The sequence below is a fragment of the Podarcis raffonei genome, chromosome 9, assembly GCF_027172205.1.
Source record: "Podarcis raffonei isolate rPodRaf1 chromosome 9, rPodRaf1.pri, whole genome shotgun sequence".
Taxonomy (NCBI): Eukaryota; Metazoa; Chordata; class Lepidosauria; order Squamata; family Lacertidae; genus Podarcis; species Podarcis raffonei.
In genome coordinates this window covers 60,594,518-60,619,515 of record NC_070610.1, presented here as the reverse complement: position 1 = coordinate 60,619,515, position 24,998 = coordinate 60,594,518, and the positions used below count along the sequence as shown (strand labels likewise).

At 42.5% G+C, this 24,998-nt stretch overlaps 2 protein-coding genes across 5 annotated transcripts in view; one reads left to right on the top strand and one right to left on the bottom strand.

The window, feature by feature from the left end:
• STPG2 (sperm tail PG-rich repeat containing 2) overlaps window positions 1-4,553 on the bottom strand; it is a 248,067-nt gene extending 243,514 nt beyond the window's left edge. Inside the window, exon 1 of the mRNA XM_053404021.1 lies at window positions 4,531-4,553. Coding sequence (XP_053259996.1) covers window positions 4,531-4,534 — 4 coding nt within the window. The 5' untranslated portion in view covers window positions 4,535-4,553. The remainder of the gene's footprint in view (window positions 1-4,530) is intronic.
• Window positions 4,554-4,689: 136 nt separating this feature from the next.
• RAP1GDS1 (Rap1 GTPase-GDP dissociation stimulator 1) overlaps window positions 4,690-24,998 on the top strand; it is a 98,747-nt gene continuing 78,438 nt past the window's right edge. The window contains exon 1 of one of the 4 annotated variants that reach the window (XM_053404014.1): window positions 4,690-5,085. In XM_053404014.1, the coding sequence (XP_053259989.1) occupies window positions 5,082-5,085 (4 nt within the window). In that variant the 5' untranslated portion in view covers window positions 4,690-5,081. The remainder of the gene's footprint in view (window positions 5,086-24,998) is intronic. The other 3 variants (XM_053404013.1, XM_053404015.1, XM_053404016.1) reach the window with 3 other exon arrangements.

The following is a 24,998-nucleotide window of genomic DNA, read 5'->3' as shown; positions in this document are numbered from 1 at the left end:
CCCGGAATTCAGTTCCAGCACCTCTCAGGTGGGCGCCATTGCCATTATAAAGGGAACAAGGAAGGCATCCCTGGAGAGTTCCAGCACCTCTTTTTCTAGAAAAATAGAACAGTTAATAAACTGTGGTGAGAGAGCATAGCTGAGTGGAAACAATAGAAAGAAGTGTGTCATGGTTTGTTTGGTTATCAAAACTCTCCTCTGCGTCATAGGCTATCTGTAAATCCTTAATAACCAGAGAGCCTGGGCATCCTCTTTGACTCCTTACACGCTTTGGAAGCAAAAAGCTGATAGATAAACAAAACACTTCCAATAATATTCTAAGCAAGCACGAAAAGAAAGAACACTGAGGTAATTTTATTCAAGTTCTGCTGATTCAGAGTCGTTTTTTCTTTTAGTCCCTTAGCATTATCAGCAGTTTCATCAACATTTCTTGCCTTGAATAATTTCTTCCAAAGCCGCTTTGCCCTCTCAGTATTTCCTCCACAATAAATGTCTTGTATCAGACTGCTAGAACAGCTTGACTCAAGCAGAAGGCAGATGCCACTAAATCTAGATCTATGATCAACTATCTTGGGACTGCATGATTCCTTCTTTCCTTTCTACTAGATGTTGAGGCACCAAAAAAAAAAAAAAAGAATTCTTTTTCATCTTAACTGTGCAAGTTCAGATGACTTTCTGCTGCTCATTGGGAGGTGGGTACGGTTGGGAGAGAAATGTGGTTCAGTTTGCAATTAAAGGCAAACCTACCTAATTTGCATTTTCTAAAACAACACAAGAACCAAAACACAACCATCATTTGAAATTCACGCATCTCCAAATTTTACATGCAGTTCTCCACCCAAGTAATGTGCACATAAAGCGCACATAAAGTGTATATATTAGTGAAAGAGACATGCAAAAATGCATTTTTAGGGAACACTGCTTTGCAAAAAAAAAAAATGTATTTTAGGTAAAAACTGAACACCAACCTATAAACTAATGCATACATCAGGATAAATTCACACTAAAATGCTGATGAATTCCCATTATGATTTTTAAAAAATAATAAATCACGAACTGATGTGGAAATGTAGAGAAACAAATTTAAGATTGGGAAAACGACAAACCGAAACGGACCAATTCGCCACATCCTTAGTGATGGGGGACATTTTAGCTGTTACACATATTTCATGGACGCTCCATTGCTGTGGCGTAAACAGATATCAATACTGATTTAACAAGCCATCAAAAGGCAGTCAAAGATGGAACCACCCAAACCTTGTGAGGTAACAATGTTGCAGAAACTGATATTTAATGCAGCCCCTTTTTTATTTCAAACAAAATAAACCGTAACATCCTAGCCGTCGACCTACATATACAAAGCTGTTCTGGCAATGCTAACATTCTTCCACTTTATCCACCGTAAATGTTATGAAATCATCTCTCCGTTAAGAAAATTAAATCTCTCTCTCTCTGTGTGTTTGCCACTAAAGTATTAATAATGTGCTCCCTCCCTCCTGACAGCTTCTTGGAAACTGTGCTACACAGACAAAATGCTTTCAGAAGCTCTTTAGAGTAAGAGAGGAAAAAAATACAAAACTAAGTCACGGGTGAGAACTGTTGAAGCTTGGGAACTCACAAAGTATGTGAAAAGAAAATGTCAAAAGGTAAAAAGCAATCACAAGTCACTGTGACCTAGCCATGTTTTAAGTCTGAGTTTCGGGCTCAGCTCAAGGATCAAATAGACAGGAACACTGCTCTCTATTCAGGCTTCTTCTGACAATTTTAACAGATGGATAGAACTTCAGTGGGGTTATTTATGTCCCTCACCCTGAGAACCACCACCATCGCCCTGGCTGCAAGGACCACAAGAGGCCCTTGGGCAAGGTTGCTCATATTCAGAATACTTTAACAAAAAATGGGGGAGGGGTAATGCTTGGCCATTTGTCATTCATCTTTTCAATACAGTGGTACCTCGGGTTACATACGCTTCAGGTTACAGACTCCGCTAACCCAGAAATAGTGCTTCAGGTTAAGAACTTTGCTTCAGGATGAGAACAGTTATCGTGCTCCAGCGGCGTGGAAGCAGCAGGAGGCCCCATTAGCTAAAGTGGTGCTTCAGGTTAAGAACAGTTTCAGGTTAAGTATGGACCTCCGGAACGAATTAAGTATTTAACCCGAGGTACCACTGTACATGGAAACAAAACTGAAATTATTCTAGAAGGGCCTGACTCTGTGTTGGATTGTGGCACTGATAGGGAAGTTTTTAAATGTTTGATGTTCTTTTGTTTATTATTATTATTATTATTATTATTATTATTATTATTATTATTATTATATGGGTGTTTGGATATGCGCATGCACGTGAGCACGGAACTGAAATGTGTTCTGGGCTGTGTTGTTTCTAAGTTTTATGGTATCTGTACTTGTCTTGTATATAGTTTTTATTAAAGGGGGTGAGAAGGCATTTAACTTCCTCTCCAAAGTGATTCTGTTAGATTTTAGTTGTCAACTCATGCCCAAATCCAGTTTGATGAAGAACATGGCGATTCACCGTGACCTTTTACATTCCCGTGAGCTTTTGTATCAGCTGTTAATAGGGAAAGAACACATTCAAAGGTTCCAATCTCACCTTTTCTGCTCTCAGTCCTAAGAAACTTATTTTTAGTCTTCACTTCAGCTCCTTCACAATAGCAAAGCTCATCATTAACAAGCTGTCTCAAATGCTCAGATCTTGCAAAGGAATTTTACTTAGGCAGAAATAAGGAGTTATAAAGCATAGGTTTATTCCTAGGTTTCTCCCACAGATATAACATTAAGTAATGTTGTTTCTCATTTGTTGACATTGTAAAAGTTACTAGTTATCCTAGAAGGAAAAACTTTGATCTGAACTGAGATGGTAACTGGTAATCTCAATTCTGGTACTGAAAACAAATTCCTGAGTTGAGATACACCCTGAGACCTGCCCTGTTCCTTAACTATAAGTATATGTCAACCACCATTTCTAAACCACCATATTGCCCTTGGCTTTAGCTGGTGGATCTTCTTTGGGTTCTATGAAAAAAGAAAAGTAGTTCATTCAATGCTCACCCCTGCTATATGCCACACAATGGGAATATGCAGAGTGCTAACCAATCCCACTAGGCCTCACATGAAAAGCACATTCAGCACTTCCTATGAACATAGGAAACTGCACATACGAAACTGCCTTACACTGAGTCAGATCATTATCTAATGCAGCTTTCCCCCATCCTGGTGATGGATTGCAGATCCCATCATCCCTGACCATTGACCAATGGTTATGGCTGATGGGTTTTGAAGTCCAAAATCGTCTGAAGGGTACCAAGCTGGGGAAGGCTGATATAATTCAGTACTGTCTACTGTGACTGGCAACAGCTCTCCAGGGCCTCAGGCAGATTTTTTTTCCAGATCCTGCTACCTGGAATGCTTTTAAAAGATGCCAGGAACCTTGAACCTGGGACCTTCTAGGTGCAAAACAGGTGCTCTCAGGTATAAGCAACATTATGGGTAGCCAACATTGTGCACTCGTTGTTGTTGGGCTCTAACGCCCATCAGCCCCAGCTTAGCGTCTATGTGTTCTTCCTTTGGTGCACTTTGTAGGGAAATATTGGTAGTGGTGGGCAAGCTCTTTCAGGGAAACTTGTGTACCTTTACTAAAACCTCTCACTGAAGAACAACTGATATTCCCCCCCCCCCCGCCAGAAATCTGGAGAGATCAGCACCCTATCCCAATATAAAGGCTCCCTCAGTGCTTTTTGTTAAATAGCAGTAGTAATGTTCAAAGGCTCCTTTCTGAGGGCCGGGGTTGCACTGGAAACTCTCTGCCCTAACGTTCAGTGGGCAGGTGGCGGATCACAACCACCTACCTGTTTGGCTAAGGCCTGCATTCATAAAATTGTACAGTTCGAAGGCACCCCAAGGCTCATCTAGTCCAACCTCCTGCAATGCAGGCTTTTGCCCAACCCACCAGCCTGATGCTCTACCAACTGAGCAATTCCAACTCCTTTAATACTGCTCTTAATCAGAACACTAAAAACTCTAGCTTTGGTTGTCTGCAGCTTATTTCCAGCGGGAATTAGTTTCAGTCCATGTTAGGAATTTGTGGGCAGCAACAGAGCTCTTCACAGGTGGCCCTACCAATTCCAGCCTCTGCATAAGGCGCGCAAGAAGGACCGCTTTGCATAGGACAACCCTCCGCCTGGCTGGGCTCAACGTGCATTCACCATTGTTACACACACGGAAAAAGGAAACGCACACACCCCAAGCCAAGCCCTGATCTTCTGAAGAACTGTATACTATAAAACCCGTAAGCACAGCCACCCATGGCTGGGTCTCGCAGAGGGGCCCAGCAGCGTCCAAGCCAAGGGCAGGTGCGGCGGCGGCGGCAGCAGCAGGGCGGAGACCCTCCCTGCTCGCGGGGCTCCTCCCGGGTGGCCGCTCTGCACCCGCCTCCCCGCTCCTCCCGCTGCGCTGCCGGCCTTTGTGTTTCCTAAAGGAGGGCCTTGCCCGGATGTACGGAAAGGCACTGACTCATAATCCAGCCGGCATACACGGTAGCAGAGAGAAACCCCGTTTCACTCCCCTCCGGGCAAAGGGAGGAAGCAGCAGCAGCAGCAGCAGGGCGGATTATTGGTCTCGGCCGGCGCGCGCGCGCCGTGAGCGCACGCACCCCGGAACCGTCCCCTGTGCCTCCGCCTCCTTTCGCTGCTTGCGAGTCAGGGCGCGGGCGCGGGCAAACCTCCCTCTGCCTCCTCCAGCCCGGCGGCGCGCGCACGCACTGGCGTGCACACACACACATACACACACGCACACCCAGGCACGGCAGGAAAGGCAGCGAGCGCCCCGGCTGCCCCTGCCTCCTTCCTAGCCACCCGCCCCTCTGCTCTCCTCTGGCCGCCGCCGCCTGTCCGTGCGCCTCTTGGCCGCAGAGCAGCTGCACCGGCCTCGGGCCCCGCCTGTCCCTCCCTGGCCACTGGGGAGGCGGCGAGAGCCAAGCAGCCCCGCAGCAGCCGGGTGGGGAGAAAGACTCTCTTCTCCCAGGAGCGCCTCCTCCTCCGCGCCCCATTTCTCCGGGCGGAAACATGGGTAAGTCACCTCAAACCTCCCCGACGGGTCCCCTCCCAGGGCTCGCCAAAGGAAGCATCTGTTTGGGGGGAGGGAGGTCCAGGCGGAGTCCGAGGTGGTCGGGGAGTTAAAGAGGCTCGTTGGCGAGAGGAGGGTCCCTCAGTCTTTGAGGGGTGGCCGGGGAAATGGGGCCGGGAGCTTGGAGGAAGTGGGGCGTTCTCCCAACGCCACCCGCTCCCAGGCTCTCCCCAGCGCACGTTGTGTGGCTTCTTAAGGTGCATCCTTTCCCCGTTGTCCTCCCCCCCTCCACCACCATTATGGGCCACCACCCCATCTCCCCAGTTGGCTTCCCTCTTTCTCGCTCCGTGTCCTACAAGCGGGAGAAGGAAGCGGACTTCATGCAACTTCCTCATCCGCACACAACCCGGGGATGGAGCTTGGGCTGGGTGCAATGTGCTTCTCTTCTCTTCTCTTCTCCCCCCCCCCCCGCCTTTTCTAATTGATGCTTTCCACCTTCAGCCTCCCAGGGATATTGCTGTCTTAGGGTACAGCAGGGGTAGCGGATGTATAGGAAGCCCATGACGACACAGACTCGGTTCTGATCGAAGTCGTGACTGCCGGGATTGTTAGAATAAAAGTAGATGCTGGCTTGATTTAGGGTGGGTTGAAATGGATGTTGCCTTCAGTGCATTTCTTAGTCACACCAAATCTGTGTGCCTCACAATAAGGACCCCATTCTTAACTTAAAATGCACCAGCGGCCTTTCTTAAATATTAAGTTGATGCAGCTCTTGTGATGTTACCAGTAAATCAAGCAGCTTAATTAAGCTGAATATCAATCTAATAAACTTAACCTCAGATAATTTGGCTTGGTGCATCCGTAAGCTGGCTTAGTTTCCTCAGTATCAGGTAAATTATCTACGGTGTGTGTTTTGTCACTGTGATAAAGCCAGACTTTGCAGTATCCTTTTAAATATATTCATAATTAATATATGTTACTTGATGCTGTCTTCTGTCTCTTGTAAATTATGACTTTCTTGTGATGTAAGGCAAGCTGTGGACTTAAGGCTGCAATCTTGCATGAACCTACTTCTGAGGAGGCACGCACAGGATTGCACTGTCATTTGGGAAAGTAGGATTAGCATAGAAATCTTCAGAAAACTGTGTTGGTCTTGAAAGTAGTGGGTGTTAACTTGCTCACTCAGCTTTTCTAAGGCCTGGCTCTCCAAACTGCTGATTGCACTGAAGATTTCCTTGGATGGTTTTACCAGCTGAGTCTAAAAACATGATATGAGGTCATATGATGCAGCCACCTTGCTGAAGCTAAGCAGGACTAGGTCTGGCCCATGCATGGATGGGAGTCTACCTGGGAATTCTGTGTATATTCCCTTGAGTTCCATGAGGAAAGAAAAGCAGGATAATATACCAAATGAACGTACTGCTACCTATGGCCCTACCTTGTTTTCAGACTAAAAGAAAACCATTATGTAGGGTATTATATATCCATTATTAATTTAAATATATAGAAGGGAAACAGGAATTAACTAGCTAGTTACAATGGAGAAATACTAATGTCATTGATCTATGGCAGAGATAGTGTTCAAATTGAAAGAACAGGCCAAGATTTGTTATTTTATTTTTTAATAAATAAAAATTATATATTAAAATTTAATAAATAAAACATCGGCATACATATTTGTGTTGGTCATTGCTGGCACATAGACTGTTTCAAAGGTGGAAAGCATGTAGGAAAGGCCTACCTCTTCTATTTTTAAAATAGAATATTTCTTGCCAGGTAATGTCTAGAGATGGTTATTACTTACAACAAGCTACCAGGCAACTGGCTGTTTGCAAGCCTGTATTAACCATAGCTCAGGGGGAATTCCTGGGATATCTTCCAGCGCTTGAGCCTACGGAGGTGGTCTTGGTGTGATGAGGTATGGGATACTTGAGCATGCCAGCAAAGAGGATTGGGGAGGAATCCAAGCAAGGCAGCAAGCAGCAGAATTCAAGCAAAGCAAAAAGAGTACAGAGTATACAGGAACGAGGCAGATATAAAAGGGTAGAATTTGGTATAAAACACAGTAGGGCAGTACACCAGCACCCTCTCCCCTTTTGGGGCACTGCTTGAGGGAACAGTGAGGTCATGGAAACTAAACTGGTTTCAATGGGTGCAACAGCTTGAGTCCAGGGTGCTCTTGAATTTCACCCAAGACAGAACCCTGGCTCCCCCCCTTTTTTTTTTAGACAGAAGCATTTTCAGAGTGGGACAACATATCGCAGCAGAGTCTAGTGTCTGAAAACCCTGTGATTACTTATCCATATTATAGTATTATATAAGTAAATAACAATATTTATAGTATAGTGATTATATATCTTACCCTTCAGTTTCCAATAAAACCCAAAGGGAGGTTTACATCAATAACCTAAGAAAGTTAGCAGCATGGGTAAGTTAAGAATAATTTTAAATCCTGGGTAAATAAAAGATCTTCACTTGGTTCTACAAAATGAATGTGTCTGGTGCTGCAAGCAAGTTCTGATTTTTTACTGCCTGCTGGCCAAAATAGAAACAGGGCATTCTTCGGGTACTCTAGAATTACATGTTTAATGCATTGATTCCACCTAACGTACCCTATATGGGAAGTGAAATGGCAGTCACTTGCCACGCTGGGGTCTTGACAACTAGAGGTATGCATGCTAATGATCTGTATCTGACATGGCTAGCAGCAAGTAGTGAAAACTGTTCCAGAGGGTCTTAGAACCTATGCGGTGACATAGCCAGAGTGGCTGTACTTGGGGTGCTTTGAACTGGGTATGAATTAAGGCGCCAGACTGGCTTCTTGCTAGTAGCGAACTGCAAAAAAGCTATTCTGGTATCTGAGATCCACTCATGAGATTTTCGACAGGAGCACAATGGATCCATCTACTGTTCCCTGCCAAAATTTTACAGAGCGGACCCATTTTGCTGCTGCTCATCCTTAACGTAAGATTTGAGAGTGAGTCTGGATGCTGCTATAACATTATTGGTAACAAGTACAGTGCTCTCAAGGCTTTCTTTCCATGTGGGCACACGACTAAGGTTCTTTTGGCTGGCTGTTGGATCTTTTACTGCCCATACTTTCACGATTACATCATTCTTGTTGAGTAAGACCTTCCTGTAAGCTGTATCTCTACCCGAATGCGTATATTTAACAATGCCTCCTGTTTAAGTGGTTCGGTAACTTGTATCTGTCAAAATTGTGGGGTCTCTTGTCTTTCTCTTCTTTCCCCTCCTCGTTACGTTTCCCCACTTTGAATTGCAGTCTTAGGTATGCTTACTTGGAAGTTGGGGCCTTTGATTACAATGGGACATGCTTCCACCTAGGTGTGTTTAGAATGGCAGGCTTGGGTTGCAGCATTGCATCAGGTTACCTGCCCTTCTCCCTTCTCCCTCCCTTTTTGCAGCACTGGGTTGTAAGTTTTTTTGGGAAACCTGTAAAGTTGCTGCACGCAAAATCATGGTAACAGTTCTATTATTATGAGAGTTATTCTAAGGACATTGCATGTAGCACAGAAGTAGTGGCAGAATAAAAACACAGGAAGCTGCCTTTTATTGAATCGTGTCTGTCTTTCTCTACATCAGGGTGGTCCAACTTTTCATACCAAGTGGGCCACAAGACTACTTTGACGCAGAACCCGTGGGCCACACACTGCTATGCCATGTGGAGGGGGGACGAGGAGTGAGCCCAAAATTTAACACACACATACCTGGCCCTCCTGCTTCCTCCCCAAAGCTGGCTAAGTGAGGTGCTGGCTTTGGGAAGGAGATGTGAGGCTCTGGCAGGGTCCCAGAGCCCCCTACTTCCTTTACAAAGCTGGGAAAGCATTAACCAGGCTTTGGGAAGGAGACTGGATGACTCTAGGACCCTGTCAGAGTCCCATGCCTCCTTCCCAAATCCCAGCTCCTCACTTACCTGGCTTTGGGAAGGCCAAATTGCTGCAGGGGGCAGAGGCTGTCAAATGTTGCCTCTCCTGAATTTCAGACAGGCTTCCTAGCCCTACCTAGAGAAGCCAGAATTGAACTCTGGGCCTTCTGCATTTAAAGCATCTGCTCTAGCAGTGAGAAGAAGTTGGGAGAAGAACTTCATACAGCTATTAATAGGAGGGGTTGTGCACTGTTGGAAGACGACTGTAATCATGAAGGCTGCATCAAGGGAGCAGTGGTGCCATGGAACGGAGAGCCCACATAAAGGTTGGCTGTAGAGAAATGACTGCTTAGAAGCGGTCCCCCATCCTTGTCCCCGTCCCCCCCACCGCATCCTGGTTTTTGCATAACATACACACATCGTGATTTGCGATATACTTCCAGGTCAAAAATCATGAAACCGATATCACAATATGGACTTCAAGCTAGTTTTGAACGATATATTGTCCAGCCCTATTCCCGGCACACACAAACTCTTGGTTTTATTAGTAAAGCCAATGTAACCCCGTCGGTCCCGTTATATTTCACTCTGGTTCCACAGCCATTGCACCACTTCCAGAAGGCTTATTTTCTGAAGTGTTGCTATTATGCATTTCGTTGGGAGGGGAGGAGAGGAGGGAAGGGTTGAGTGAGAGGAGGGGTAAAGAGGACAGAAAAGGCCACTGCTTAGTTGGCTGTAGGTGGTTCTGCAAGCATCCCTGCTGTTACTGAGGAAGTCACCATAATCAAAGCTTGAGTGCCTGTACAGTTGGCCTCATTTTCTGTCAGCAGGGCACTCACCAAACTTTGCAGAACCATCTCTCTTTGAAGACAAGCCTTTCATAAGAACTATTTTTTTAAAAAAAACCTAGCAAATTGTAATGACTTTTCTGTGCTCAATAATTGTAGTATGAAGCTTTTGAGGTCTATGTAGCGGCTTTCATGTTAATCTTCCTCTCTGCTCTTTACAAGGTTTATTTTCTGCACTTTATAACAGTTGGAAAGCCTGAGAAATAATATATTGAGGGTGTTTTTTCCCCTCCAGTACTAGATGTTCTTTGTGAGCTCCTACCCACTTGGTAAATCATGTCAAAGAATCAAACATTTGCTTCTCTGAGCACTAAATTGCTAAGTCAGTTTCATGATTAAATGTTTTGAATCTTCTACCCCTAAGAGGGTCATGTATGCAGTTGGGTTTCATATAGACCTTGTGAACATTAATATTCTAATTAAAAGATGTATGCCATTAATATATGTACATAGCAGTGTATGGGAGCTCTGTAATTGTAATAGGTTGCCTGTCACTTACCTAGATCAATTTTTCTGGAAGTGACTTTCTTTGGAACTGAGATTTTGTTTCTCTTGAAATTTTTGGCCTGAAAAATATTATCTATAGATATATATATATTCAGAACTGTATTTCAATATGCCAATTTGTATGATTCATTGAATTCATTTGCAATTATTATATAATGTGACAAAGGTTGAATATCTTGCAGTTGGACTTAGGACAGATTTTCAAAAACAAAAACCACTCCGTTACCTTTGGTGAATAAGAATTCAGGTGTCACAACAGAAGTTTCCATTCAGGCCATTAGTAGTATTCAAATACTTAATGGTTTCATGTGTAAATGGTTTCATGTGTAAATGTGTTTTCAGGCCTGTATCATATAGCATGGTATCCAGCATCAAATTAGCTGATGGAACAGGGCTTCCACTGCAGCCAGCTGTGAGGTGGAGAGGAAGCAGGATGTTGCCCTCATGGATTAGATGTGGGACTATGTTGCAAAGTGTGTGCATCTGGTCTTTAACATTTGCTGCTGGTTTGCTGGACATTTTATTAATGTTGATGGAAATTTCATTAAAACTAGTCTTCAGTAGACTCTTTCTCTCTGCCCCCCCCCCCGGATCATGTATTGCCCTGAACCCCTGGTCTACCTGGCAGCAAGTCAGTATGTCAAGTCCAACAAGACCAGGGTCAATCCGCACAAGCAAAGTCAAAGGTCAGGAAACACAGTCCAGGGTCAATCCAAGTAGGCCAAGTCTGAAGTCCAACAGTCAGGATCCAGTCAAACCTGAACCACAGTCCCATAGAGTCCACCAACATGGCCACTTCAGTAGACACAGCACCTCAGCTCTGGTTCCTTTTTCTACTTTGTTTGCTGATTGCAGCAACTGGGCTTGATGAGGCATGTAGCCCTCACCTGTCTGGAGCCTACTCCAACTGAGGAATCACACACCTCCTCCCAGAGCTAGCAAGCCCCACCTGGCCAACTAGGGAGCTGGGCTGTGGGCCCTTGCCTGCCTCAGCCTCCTAGAGCACCCCTGCCACTGCTCTCAACACCTCAGTGCCCACCATGGAGACAGGGTCCTCTCTGGTGATGGGTCCTGCTGCTCTGGTTCCTGTGCATTGACCTCCATTCCCTCACCATCTTCCATTACTCTGTGAGTACTTTCTTCCTCATCCCCTGCTTGCCCCGAAGTGTCCCAGTCCCAACTACTGCCATCACTGGGACCTCTTCCTTCTCCCCGTTGTACTGCCAGTTCATGCATAAGCATTGGCCTATATGGTGGTAACAATGATAAACTATATTGTTTATGTAACACCTGGTAGGGGGAAGTGTGGGTAGGGGAAAGCATATTTCAGGAATAGGAGCATGCAATATACTGAGATTTCAGTTCTCGGGTTGCTTCGCTTTATATGGATTTAGCACTGTTGAGTTTTCAAATATGTTAATAGCTTGGAGTTCTTTTTGATGTGTTAAATACTTCTAGTCTAAACATGTGTTAATAAAAAAATAGGACCTTGTCCATCGAGAAACCATATTGGTGTCTCCATGGAGTGCCAAGGTCCTTGTCAAATGGTCAGGCTTGTGAAGCATCAAAAAATCTATGCAACAAAGGCATTTGGGGCGACAGAGTATATTGTTATTTTTCTGTTTTGATATGATTGAACATGCAATAGAAGTGCATCTTTTGTTGTATTGCTGTGTTCTTGGTTTTGGAGGCTTTGGGGCTGAAAATAGGATTATAAATAATCGTAGTTTAGAAAAACAGTGAGTAAGGGGCATATAAATAACAGCTAATAAAGATGCATAATGATACACGGTGTAGTAGAGAATATGGAAAGGGATAAATTTTAGAACCTTGATCATAATACTAGAACTCGGGGCTATGTTGAAAGAATAAGGGTAGACAACTTCTTCGCACGGTGTGCAAACGAAGAAGTTTGCTCTGTCAGGACGTAGTGAGGCCCATCAGCGTGGCTTTGTTGTTGTTGTTGTTTAGTTGTGCCTGACTCTTCATGACCCCATGGACCAGAGCACGCCAGGCACTCCTGTCTTCCACTGCCTCCCACAGTTTGGTCAAACTCATGCTGGTATCTTCGAGAAGACTATCTACCCATCTCGTCCTCTGTCGTCCCCTTCTCCTTGTGCCCTCCATCTTTCCCAACATCAGGGTCTTTTCCAGGGAGTCCTCTCTTCTCATGAGGTGGCCAGAGTATTGGAGCCTCAGCTTCACGATCTGTCCTTCCAGTGAGCACTCAGGGCTGATTTCCTTAAGAATGGATAGATTTGATCTTCTTGCAGTCCATGGGACTCTCAAGAGTCTCCTCCAGCACCATAATTCAAAAGCATCAATTCTTTGGCGATCAGCCTTCTTTATGGTCCAGCTCTCACTTCCATACATCACTACTGGGAAAACCATAGCTTTTACTATATGGACCTTTGTTGGCAAGGTGATGTCTCTGCTTTTTAAGATGTTGTCTAGGTTTGTCATTGCTTTTCTCCCAAGAAGCAGGCATCTTTTAATTTCATGGCTGCTGTCACCATCTGCAGTGATCATGGAGTCCAAGAAAGTAAAATCTCTCACTGCCTCCATTTCTTCCCCTTCTATTTGCCAGGAGGTGATGGGACCAGTGGCCATAATCTTCGTTTTTTTTTATGTTGAGCTTCAGACCATATTTTGCACTCTCCTCTTTTACCCTCATTAAAAGGTTCCTTAATTCCTCCTCACTTTCTGCCATCAAGGTTGTGTCATCTGCATATCTGAGGTTGTTGATATTTCTTCCAGCAATCTTAATTCTGGCTAGGGATTCATCCAGCCCAGCCTTTCGCATGATGAATTCTGCATACAAGTTAAATAAGCAGGGAGACAATATACAGCATTGCCGTACTCCTTTCCCAATTTTGAACCAATCATTTGTTCCATATCCAGTTCTATCTGTAGCTTCTTGTCCCACATAGAGAAGAGGCCAATTTATGGAGGATAAGGCTATCAAGAGCTAGTGGACATGGTGGCTATGTTCTGCTTCCACTGTTGGAGGCAGGGTGCATAGGGCATGGGGATTGTGCTGTTGTTCTCCAACCCTGCTTGAGGGCTTCACACAAACATCTGGTTGGCCACTGTGAGAACTGGATGCTGGAATAGATTGCCAGTTGGCATGATCCAGTAGGGTTCTTCTTATGCTCTTAGTAACGTGGTGCAGACGATAATGAGAAATGTTTCTGTTATCCCATGATTGCTGGCGGGGGGAGTAGAGGCTGAAGCAAAAAAGGCAACTTGCTTAAGGGCACCTAGTGAGTTCATGGTTTAAATGGGCTTCATAGCTCATGTTTAGGGGCAAGTCAACAAGGAATTTCTCCTTTGCAAGCCCCATTTGAAATGATTTATCAGTGATTTATGTGCAAGTAGCAGCAGGGGAATCCTTAAAAATATTGTATCTTCCTTTGTATGCAAGGTGCTTTTTATTTGTATACCATATTGATTTTGGTAGGATAATCTTTGTGGCTTAGATGATCTTGTAGTTGAAAGTATAACTCTTCACCTAAATCTTTCATTATTATTCTTCCAGCATGTAGCATCAGACACTGTAGGTTCAGCAGTAAACAGATATCAAGCAGTGATGTGGGTTTAATGAAAAAGATTCCAGAAATGTTCTGATGCCCTGGAAAGTGATCTAATCTAGTATATTTATTTTACTTTTGCTTAGTAAAGAAAGCTAGACACTTCAAAACTGCCATACTTGTCTAATACTGTATTTGCAAGTAATAATTTGTCATTTCTTTCCGAGGAAAAATAAAGCACTGGAATGTTTTCTCCCCACATTGCTGACATCAACTTTATTGCACAAATGTTTTAAACAAGTTACTGGCTTGCTCTTTTCACCTACTGCAGTGCAAAATTATTAATCCTGACAGGGTAATGCTTCCATAGTTAGAGCACTTCAACCTCTAACTCACTTACTTTACTTATATCTCTACATTTTATTCTTTAACACTCATTTAGCACTCTTAAGGCTTATTTCACTATAATTTTGTCAAACTTTCTCTGTATTCAAATAGACTTAAAACCTTAATACCTAACAAAACACAGTAACACCAACAGTATACTGCAGGAATATTAAGAACTTATTCATGAAAGTGCAGATGTAGTAGAAACTTGTTTTATATGTTTGAAGTGCATGGGTTTTAAAAGGAATAGAATGACTGCATAAACTGTGGCTGAGTTGAACTGTAGCTCTTTGTTAACATTCTTATATAATTATTCTATACTTTTAATAATAAAAAAGATTTAAAAAATAACTTTCTAGAATAAAAAAACCCCAAAAGGTTTAACTGCCCACCTAAGTGCAAGCAGAGAAGAAACCTGGCAGATTTTCCCAGGAGAAAAGCATTGGGTCAGGATTTCTGAAACTTGGGTCTCTGGTTGGTTTTGGACTACAACTCCCATTATCCCTAGCTAGCAGGACCAGTGGTCAGGAATGATGGGAACTGTAGTCCAAAAACAGCTGGAGACTGAAGTTTGGGAAACCCTGATCTAGGTGCTACCATAAGGAAGGCCTTGCCTTCAGTGCCCACCTTTAATACTTCTGACAAAGGTGGTATAAATGTAAACATGTGCCTTGCACCTCTGCAAATGTATTTTGTCCATGACTTTAGGAGATTTAACTTAGATATGTACTTTAAGCATTTATTCAAATCAAAATATGACGCTGCTTGTTTTTAAAAGTTGCTGTCCAGTTGACCTTGTTGCATGGCCAGCTAGTTCTATATGTAGCCGCATATTAGCATCTATACTGACTTCATTTTTTCACTGCTTTTTGCATGCTGTGATTCCTTAAATAATAATTTATTCTGCTTTTCTCCTGAACTATGCTGTTTGCTTCCTTCACACCCTATTGTAGATTGTTTGCTCCCAGGTTGTAAGATAAACGCAAGTGGTTGAACCAGGAAATTCCTTCAAGATAGGTAAAGGGACCCCTGACCATTAGGTACAGTCGTGGCCGACTCTGGGGTTGCTGTGCTCATCTCGCTTTATTGGCTGAGGGAGTCATGTGGCATGTGGCCAGCATGACTAAGCCGCTTCTGGCAAACCAGAGCAGTGCACGGAAACGCCGTTTACCTTCCCACCGGAGCGGTACCTATTTATCTACTTGCACTTTGACGTGCTATTGAACTGCTAGGTTGGCAGGAGCAGGGAGAGAGCAACGGGAGCTCACCCTGTTGTGGGGATTCGAACCGCCGACCTCCTGATCAGCAAGTCCTAGGCTCTGTGGTTTAACCCACTGCGCCACCCTTCCTTCAAGATAGTCAGAAGTAATTGGTTGCTACTGCCGAGCTTGTCTTCCATTCTAAAATGGAAATGTTACAAGAGATGCTGAGGGCCATTTCCAGTATTATTCAACACCTCCATTCTAAATGTGTTTTGTTGGAAGGAAGTGGATTACTTTCTGGCAGGTGCAATTTAGGATCACAGCCAAAGGTATTTGATAAACAGCACAGCATTAAAAAAAAATCTCAAGGTGGCTTAGAATTAAAAACAAACCACAGTCCAAGAAACACTGTGAATTCATTAACATCTCAAAAATAACACTGTGATAGCACAATGAAAAAAAAGAACCATAGCAAACAATGTTGAAAATGAGGATACCAAAATCAAACCATACCTGTAAAAAGTTCCCATACTTTTCCCCAGATAAACATTTTTATTATATTTTAATATTTTAGGTAAGCTGCTTTGATATTTATTTTCCTCAGGGTGGAATATAAATAACAGTAAATAAGTTAGGTGAATATTGTCTAGCTCTCAGCCCAAGATCCACTGAGAAGAAAGATCTGTGGAAAATCCTCTGAACAACACGAGGAAGAAGCGCTGCACTGTCGGTTGTCTTTCTTTGTCATAGGGATAATTAGAAGGAACTAGAAGAGGGGTCATGGAAGGGAGGTTTGTCTGAGAATCTAGCAAGATGCTTGACATGATGGTTGCCACACACCATTGGCAACATAGGGTAGTTCTTATAGGAAAGTGTCCATTTTAGCTGGAGACGTGATGGTGCCACCTTCCTCCAAACATCTCCCCTTCCATTCTCATTTCATGGACCTCATGACATTCCATCATAAACCCTAGGCTGGCTTCCTGTCCACTTTCAGATCTTGCACGGATTCCATTCAGGGTTTCGTTTTTCTTAATCAAAAATAGTGATTGCACTCTCTAGAAAACAAAAGCCCACCACAAATTTTTGAATTCGTTTATTTATTTATTTTGTATACAAACCTAAGATCAGGGTGGTTCACAACTTAAAATCACAGTATTTTTTTAAAGGAAATACTGACAAAGACAATAATAAAGACAAAGACAACCCAATAAATCGCCCCTTCCGTAGCACATGTAAAAGGGCATCAGATGTCAATCAACAAAAGGCATGGTTAACAAGAAACGTTTTCGCCTGGCGCCTAAAGGTGTATAATGTAGGTGCCAGCTTAACCTCTCTGGGGAGACCATTCCACAAACGGGGAGATCTGATCGTTTGAAACCCAGATTACATTACTTGTTCTCACTCTACATTTATTTTTCCGTCTATAAGATGCCCCCAATTTTGGGGGACTCTGTTTTAAGAAAATGGGGGGAGATGGCCCCCATGTATAAGATGCCCCCAAATTTTGGACATTATGTTTTAGGAGAAAAAGCTAGTCTTATACACGGAAAAATACGGTATATATTTTTTGAAAGTAGAATCACCTGAAAAGGCCTTGTGGTAGCTTTTAGTTCTGCAGTGTATTGGTTTAAATGGTTTAAATTGGGTTACCTTCACATGAGCAATGGTCTTTATTTAGATGTTATTAAACGAATGCTTTTCGGTACTGTCTAGTACATACTCTTGTACTTTTATGTTTTGTAACACAGATTTTGGATTCTGCAAAATCCCTACAGATCTATCCCAGCGTTTTCTGTGGTGAACCCATAGCAAGAATAGACATGGCTTAGTACAGGAGTGCCCAGCATGGTGTCCTTCAGATGAAGTTGGGTTCCCAATTCCCATCACCCCCAACAGGGGCAATGGAGAGGAATAGTGGGAGTTGTAGTCCAGCAACATCTGGAGGGCACCAATTACTAGAAAAAAATTTAATACCACATGAACTATATGACCATGTGCTATTCTTGCTTAAATCCTTATGCTGGCTTCCTGTCTTGCCCAAGTTTTTTTCTGTTATTTTCCTTCAAAACCCTCCATGGCCCTGTTTCCCCCATGACTTTTCTTCCTCCAGCGGCGCTGCAGTCAGCCACACAAATGTTTGCTATATCCTCTGATTTACTAATCTGAAGATTTATACTCCACCTTTCAATCACATGATTCTCAAGGCAATCTATGACTAATTGTTAATAACACAACCCCTTCCCCAAACTCACACATCCCCTGCAGTGGCCTTTTGGCTGGTAGATGGACCCAAATCAGACTTCCTTTCAGTTCTTCAGTCCCAGGTCAGCTAGGAGTGGGGGGCCAGGTGTGGGGGTTTTTTTAGCAAGGAGGTGGGAAGCAAACTCCCTGCAGCTTCATCGTCTCAGTGCAATAGGTGTGTCCAATGGATGACTCTCTCTTATTGACCCTGATGCGTGGAGCTGCTTCTCACAATCCCCCCTCAATGCTCCTTCTCCTAATTTCATCAAATCCTTCCTCAGAATCCACCTTTTCTTTGGCGCTTTTGGCAGAAGTGCTTACCCTTCAAACTCTACTGTAACCAAGGCTGTGTATAACTGAAATTCTTGCAATTTTTTGGTGTGTTTTTGCTTTGTGTACTCCTTCCCCTCTCCTGTTGTCTTCTTTTGTGTTGATTTCTTGTTTTTTTAAAAGCGCCCTCTCATAATTTATAAAGTGCTGTGTCTGTGGATGATGCTATATGAATAAATAAAATAATGGAATAGGTTTGGTCTCCATTGGGGAAGAAGCGAGAGAGAGCAAATGGAATAAGAAAGCAAAGTTGTGGTGATATAGAAAGGAGATGAGAAACAACAGTGTAAGGGAAAGAAATCTAATGGGCAAATGGTTTAGTGGAGCAATGAAAGAACACAGTGCGCCTAAATAAAAGCTGAAAGATAGATTAAAGTTATGGAGGATTCTGGTACACTAGCTAGAACACATACTCTCTCTGCCTCTTGAGTAAAATTAAGACACCTTCGTAGAGAGGTAACTGTGAAACACATAGACCTATGGAGCAGTAGTTCAGTAGATTGTCCCTCATAAAAAATACCTTGGTAATGCCAAATGAAATGGTAAGATGTTTTCATGCATAAGAGCATGTGACAACATTCAAGAAAGGGAAAGCCATTTTTGTGTACCCGTGTATAATACAATTGCCAATAGTTCCTGAAAATTAACTTCTTAAATAGGTTGAGAACGGTTGTTTGCAGGGGTTGGGTCCAGTTCTCCTCCCCGTTTCTCCTTTGACCACCATGTGAAGCCAGGTTGCAGCTGTGCCGCTACACACATCCCCCCCAGGTGGCTGTTTGTATCACTCCCCAAACTATTAGCACCTCCTAAATTCAAAAGTAGGGACAGTGATTGTCCAATACAAGAATATATGGACTAACCCTAGTAATTAGTAGTAATGATATTTAACCAATAATAACAATAATTATTTATATTTATACAATAATTTAAATGTCTACTTAGAAGTAAATCTTATTGAGCTCAGTGAGGCTTATCCACAGGTAAGTGGATGTAGAATCGTAGCCCAATACTGTACTACTGTGGAAGTTACTTGTAAGTAATGCCTTAGTATACATTAGAGATTTTTCTGGCATTGTATTAATGCTTGTTTAAAAATAGAAAAACTCTTGCGTGAAGGATGATGGTGGGACCATATGTCCTACAGGTGCTGTTATTTTTGTGTATTTTTCAGTGTGTATCTCTTTTAAAAAAACACACCTTTGTAACTATAAATAAAAACAGTTTTAGCAATTTTATACCTGGCAGAGGGTGTTGTAGGTTCTTCCAGTTGGGATGCACACTTCAGAAAAGGAAATAGACAGTAATAGGCTTCTCTCTACATCATGCCCACCGTTCTACCTGTAGGTTGCGAGACTTTACCTGGAATCTTCTGCCTGTGAAGCTAGGAGTATGTCACTGAGCTACTATGCTTCCCAAAGTATATATTTGAGTAGAATATAAGAATAAGAGTCTTTTCTTGTACAGGGGCTGGAAAGCAGCAATGGTGTGCTAGCAGCCTGGCAAAAGAAAGAAAAAGACTCTCAGAAATGGGAGGTGGGGGTGGCAGGTGCTTGTTGTGAAACCCGCCCAGTTGGAGAAGCACTTCTGCTTCTTTAAGAAAAAATGCCTTAGCAGAAATGCCTACACAGGTAGAATTCTATAAGCATTTGCATATGCAATTCTAGTCTTTTGGTGGCAATTTATCCTCCTTTAAAAGGCCTCAAACCACCATTTTCTGTGCACATAGAGCTCTCCCGTTCACATCAATGGCAAGGCAACTGCATTTCCAGCTCCATATTAGTTGTGTGCATTAGCTGCCTCTAACACATGTGAGTGGAAAGGGAAATCTTTAATATGAAAGTGAGTTAGGTGTGGTTAGTGAGGTTCACTTGCAGAACTCTGAATTGTGTTGGGTTTTTTATATGCAGTATAAGAGATAATTAGTCACTTTTGTTGGAAATAGGGTAAAAGTGCTGCACTTGAGGCCAGGGAACTGAGTTTGAAAAACCCAAAACATGAATGATGAAAATAGAATTTTTCTCTTCCAATGTCACAAACTCCTAATTTTCAGCTTTGCAATAAATTAACATATTGCAGGCCAATTCTGTGCATGTTTACTTAGAAATTATTTCTGTTGTGCTCAGTGGGGCTACTCCCAGATAACTGCATCTGTATTGGAACTATTTTTAACTGTGTATATATGAAATTGTTTTTAAATATTTGTATTTGTATTGTTTTTATAGGTTGAAATGTTTTTACTGGTTTATATACGGAATTGTTTGTGTACTTTTCTCATTCTATTTGTTTTATAATTGTATATTTTATCACTGTAACCCAGCCTGGGGCAGGTAGGAAATCAAATAAATAAGCATGCATATGTTTGTAGATGACATGGGATGAATCTGGAGGTTTTAGAATGAAAGTGTGTAAACTCCTTGGTAAATTATTACTCTATTTTGAAGAACTCATATTAAAACCTAGAGACTTCCAATACATCTTACAGTGTATTTAACAATGAAGACATCTCTGGGTTTACTTTATGGTGTACAGAAGCCTTATGCAATTTTAATTAGTTCTCTCATGCACAGGTAAGAACCCTTCAAAATCAGAATGCACAGAAGGAGTATATTGTCAGATTAATAATACAAGACTCAGCCATGCTATCTGATTTAGTCAGAACTCCTTATTGATTTTAACAGAGAACTTGCTTAAAAATCAATGGTGTTGTATGGACCTTTGGTAATTTTTCTCTGAAAAAAATGCCACAAATTTAGCACAAAGAACACCTTAGAAATATTTCTACAGACCGTAATGGAAAGAAATATACAGTACAGAAGTCGGTTGATATCTGCCTGTCTCAGGAGACAATGAAATAATAATAATAATAATAATAATAATAATAATAATAATAATAATTTATTATACCCTGCCCATATGCTTGGCTTGCCCTAGCTTCTCTGGGTGGCTTCCAGCAAAAATACAGAGGGAAAGAAAAAGAGTGGGGAAGAAGAAGAAAAAAATCAAACATTAAAAACTTCCCTATACAGGGCTGCTTACAGATGCCTTCTAAAAGTTCTATAGTTACTTATTAACTGACATCTCCTTGACATCTGCCGGGAGGGTGTTCCACAGGGTGGATGTGACTTCTGAAAAGGCCTTCTGTTTGGTTCCCTGTAATTTTTCTTCTCACAGTGAGGCAGCTGCTAGAAGGCTCTCAGAACTAGATCTCGGTGTCCAGGATGAACAATGGAGGTGGAGATGCTCCTTCAGGTTTACAGAGTGCACATTTGGGAGTGTAGTGAAACCATTGGAGGGCTACAGATAGGGTGTTAGGGGAGGGGCAGTATTGACTGCTGGGGGACATGTGATGCTTCTTCTGGGGTGGAATGACCACCTTTGGTCCCCACTGCGCACTCTCACCTCTCACCTGTGGCTCCTAGAACTTGGCAGCAGCCACACCCCGGAAATGCCTCTGACCGGCTGGCTAAACAGTACAATAGCATAGATACATGCATTTATTTCAGTGTGTCATCTTAAAAGTGCTGATATGTTTCTGTTCTGAGAAAGCAGAATAAGAAGCAATATATATATATATATATATATATATATATATATATATATATATATGCCTTCTACTTGTTCAGTCTTTGCAACCATGCCTTGTACTTAGAGTAGATCCACTGAAATGAGTAGCTCTAAATTAGTCATGTCCATTAATTTCAGCGAGTATAGGTACGACTACTCTATGTCTAACATTGGGCATATGCGGTTGTTTCTAAGCTATTATATTCCCTCCAGATGAGTCTTAGGCTTTGTTGAATTTCCAGGAAAGGGTAAGCTTTCCAAATGTGTAGCAATTGATACAAATTGATTTATATGTGTCTTCATAATTTCCCTCATAACAAGAGAGTTTAGTCAAAGAGGCTCTTTAGGCCTACCTCACAGCTGTGCTACTGGGTTGATGGGACTTGTAGGCCACAACATCTAGACTGAGGGCACCAGGTTGGGGAAGGCTGGCCTAACACCACGTTGTTGGAGGTTAGTTTTTTAGTTCCACTCTGTTCACGTAGGCAGCCAGCTTAAGAACTTGTAAGTTACAGTACACATTATCTCTGGCATCAACTGTGTTGCCCTCAGCAGCTGCTTGGTCTTGCCTACAAGGCAGAACTGGCCTTGGACCTAAGATATTCAGAGATTTTTAGGCTTAAATCAGCTATTACATTAGGCCAGAGAATTTTAGGAAGACAGCCGAGAACGGTGTGTGTGTACACACACACACACACACACAGAGAGAGAGAGAGAGAGAGAGAGAGAGTGATGGAAAGAAGGAAAGCCCTCATAGAGTGGGGAAGTATACAGCAGCATGAAAATCTTGAGATAATGGCTTTTCAAGCCTTCAGATGATGATAAAGTCGTGTATTCCCAGAGGGCTGAAGGAGCCCACCAGGTTCACTGAACAAAGTCTATTGAATGACACATTTCTGAGGAATGTAGCTGTTTAGAGTTGGAAAGAACTGAGGTGGAAAAGAGTAAAGAATTCAGCTAGCAAAATTAGAATTGGTACTGAAAACGGTATAGTTATCCTATCTGAGTATTTGTCCTTGCTGATGAATAGTCAGATTCAGATATTTACATCCTTGGTAACTTTGGCAATTTCAGCTGGCTGCATGGAAATTTTCAACACAGTACTCTTAACTTCTTTATATTTGAGATTTTCATAATTAAAACCATCAATATCCAATAAAAGGCACTCAGCTGAGAGCAGATTAATACTGTACCATATAAAATCCAAGATGAAATGTTAATAAAAATGAAATCACCATACTTTATCAGAACTGTCAGCATTAATTCTAATCTTGTTTGCAGAGCAAATATTGCAGCAATGCATTGAGATTTCTTTGCAGCTATACTTAATTGTTCTGACATAAGGTATTGGGGGGGGGGGAGATAGAAAGGGTAAGACACTTAATGAGGAAGCTTTTCCATTCTGTCAAGATGTTAAGAGAAGATTTGTTTACCTGTGGAGATAGGCACTAAAGTTTCTAGTATAAATTAATGAACTGTTTGAACTGCCGTTAAAAGAAGTATGGGATTCAAATTGTTTAGTTGCATTTCAGTTTCAAAATCAAATTAATGTAGGACAATATGGGAAAGAGAGAAAATGTAGTTCCCTGCACTGAGGTGACAGGAATCCTCTGGTGTAGACATCTTATGAAACAGGACACATAAGATGTTCATCAGACATAATAAACTTCCTACTTCCCTGAATAGACATTAGGGAAGGCTGAAGACTTCTTACTTGAGATCTGCACGGGGGGGGGGGGGATTCACAGTTGACTAGTCTTAAAGAGCATTGAAAAATCCAGGAATTTTGCAGTGAAAAAGTGGCCCTTTCCCCAGTAAATTATAGAATTGTGAGCCAGCTCATATAAGCAAGTCTTGAGTTTTGAATTATCTTAAATGTAGTCTTACCAAGTCTTGGATTATACGATAGTATAATTGTAAATTTATGACTTACTGATTAATTAAAGGGTTCTGTTGGATCCTGATAATTTACAGAAGGAATTTATAATGCCGATGGACTATTATATCTGTAATAGGATGAATTTATATCCACACATAAGGGCATGCCACAAGGCTGTACAGTAGAAGTTCCACCAGCCCGTAAGTGTTGTATCTGACACTGGGTAATGTAGGGAAATCTGTCCTTGACGAACATGGTCAAGGTCAGTGAAAGAGCTTTCTTGTGTGTCCTTGCATTGAAGACACAACTGAGCTCAAGAGTCTGTTTAAAACATGTGGTTAGAAAGATGACATGCTCAATTTTTTTGGCACCTAGAGTACTGCATGCAAGTACTGCATCCACAAAAGGTGTGTATGTATACACCTTTTGTGTATATGCACACGCAGGTTGCGATTCAGCGCTTCTGCTCATGCGCGACCTCCAAAACCCGGAAGTAACCCGTTCCGGTACTTTGGGTTTCAGCGGTCCGCAACCCCAAAAAAACCAACCTGAAGCAGCTGTAACCCGAGGTATGACTGTACTGTATGTTTCTGTGCATCTGTTCAACACATTCAAGAGATGAACAGCGAATATGATAATTCTGTGTTGAATACTGTATTTAGCACCTGTCTGGTGGGTGATAACATCAGCGTTCACAGCAGAAATTGCAGAGGGAAGTTGGGCACATATGGAAAGCAGGAAAATCTATTAGATATGTGAGCAAATAGAGGATATATATTTTTCATTGCTACAGTTGGTAGACGTTAGTAGATGTGTCTCATCTTGTTTTGTGACATTGTTTACACTTTCCTTGGTGTAAACCAGGGCATATTTTCACAAGTGCATGTTAATAGCCATTTGGAAGCCATGCATGTCGGTTTTCAAATGTGTCTGAACCTAGGAAGCTACACCAGTCGGCTATTTTGTGTTGCAATGCCTCTGCTTTTGGTGAGATAGAGTAGCTCATTGAGAGTGCTTCGTGTGGTGTTCTCTCAGCTGTTTTAGTAGGAAGTCATTGAGGATTCACTCAAGAGAGCATCTATTGCAAACTGTGAAGACTTTGAGAACAGACCCAAAGATCCAGTGCAGATGCAACAGCCTAGAACTGTGGCTAAGGGTGGCCCTGGGGCTGCATGCTCATTGCTCCCTATCCACAATCACCTCCATTGCTGGAATGAATTTCTCCCCTACCTCCTTAACCACAGCTAAGCATTAGACCAGGGGTCAGCAAACTTTTTCAGCAGGGGGCCGGTACACTGTCCTTCAGACCTTGGGGGGGGGGCGGACTATATTTTGGGGGGAGGAATGAACGAATTCTTATGCCCCACAAATAACCCAGAGATGCATTTTAAATAAAAGGACACATTCTACTCATGTAAAACACGCTGATTCCCAGACTGTCCATGGGCTGGATTTAGAAGGCGATTGGGCCAGATCCGGCCCCTGGGCCTTAGTTTGCCTACCCATGCATTAGACTGACACCAACTTGAATCACAAGTT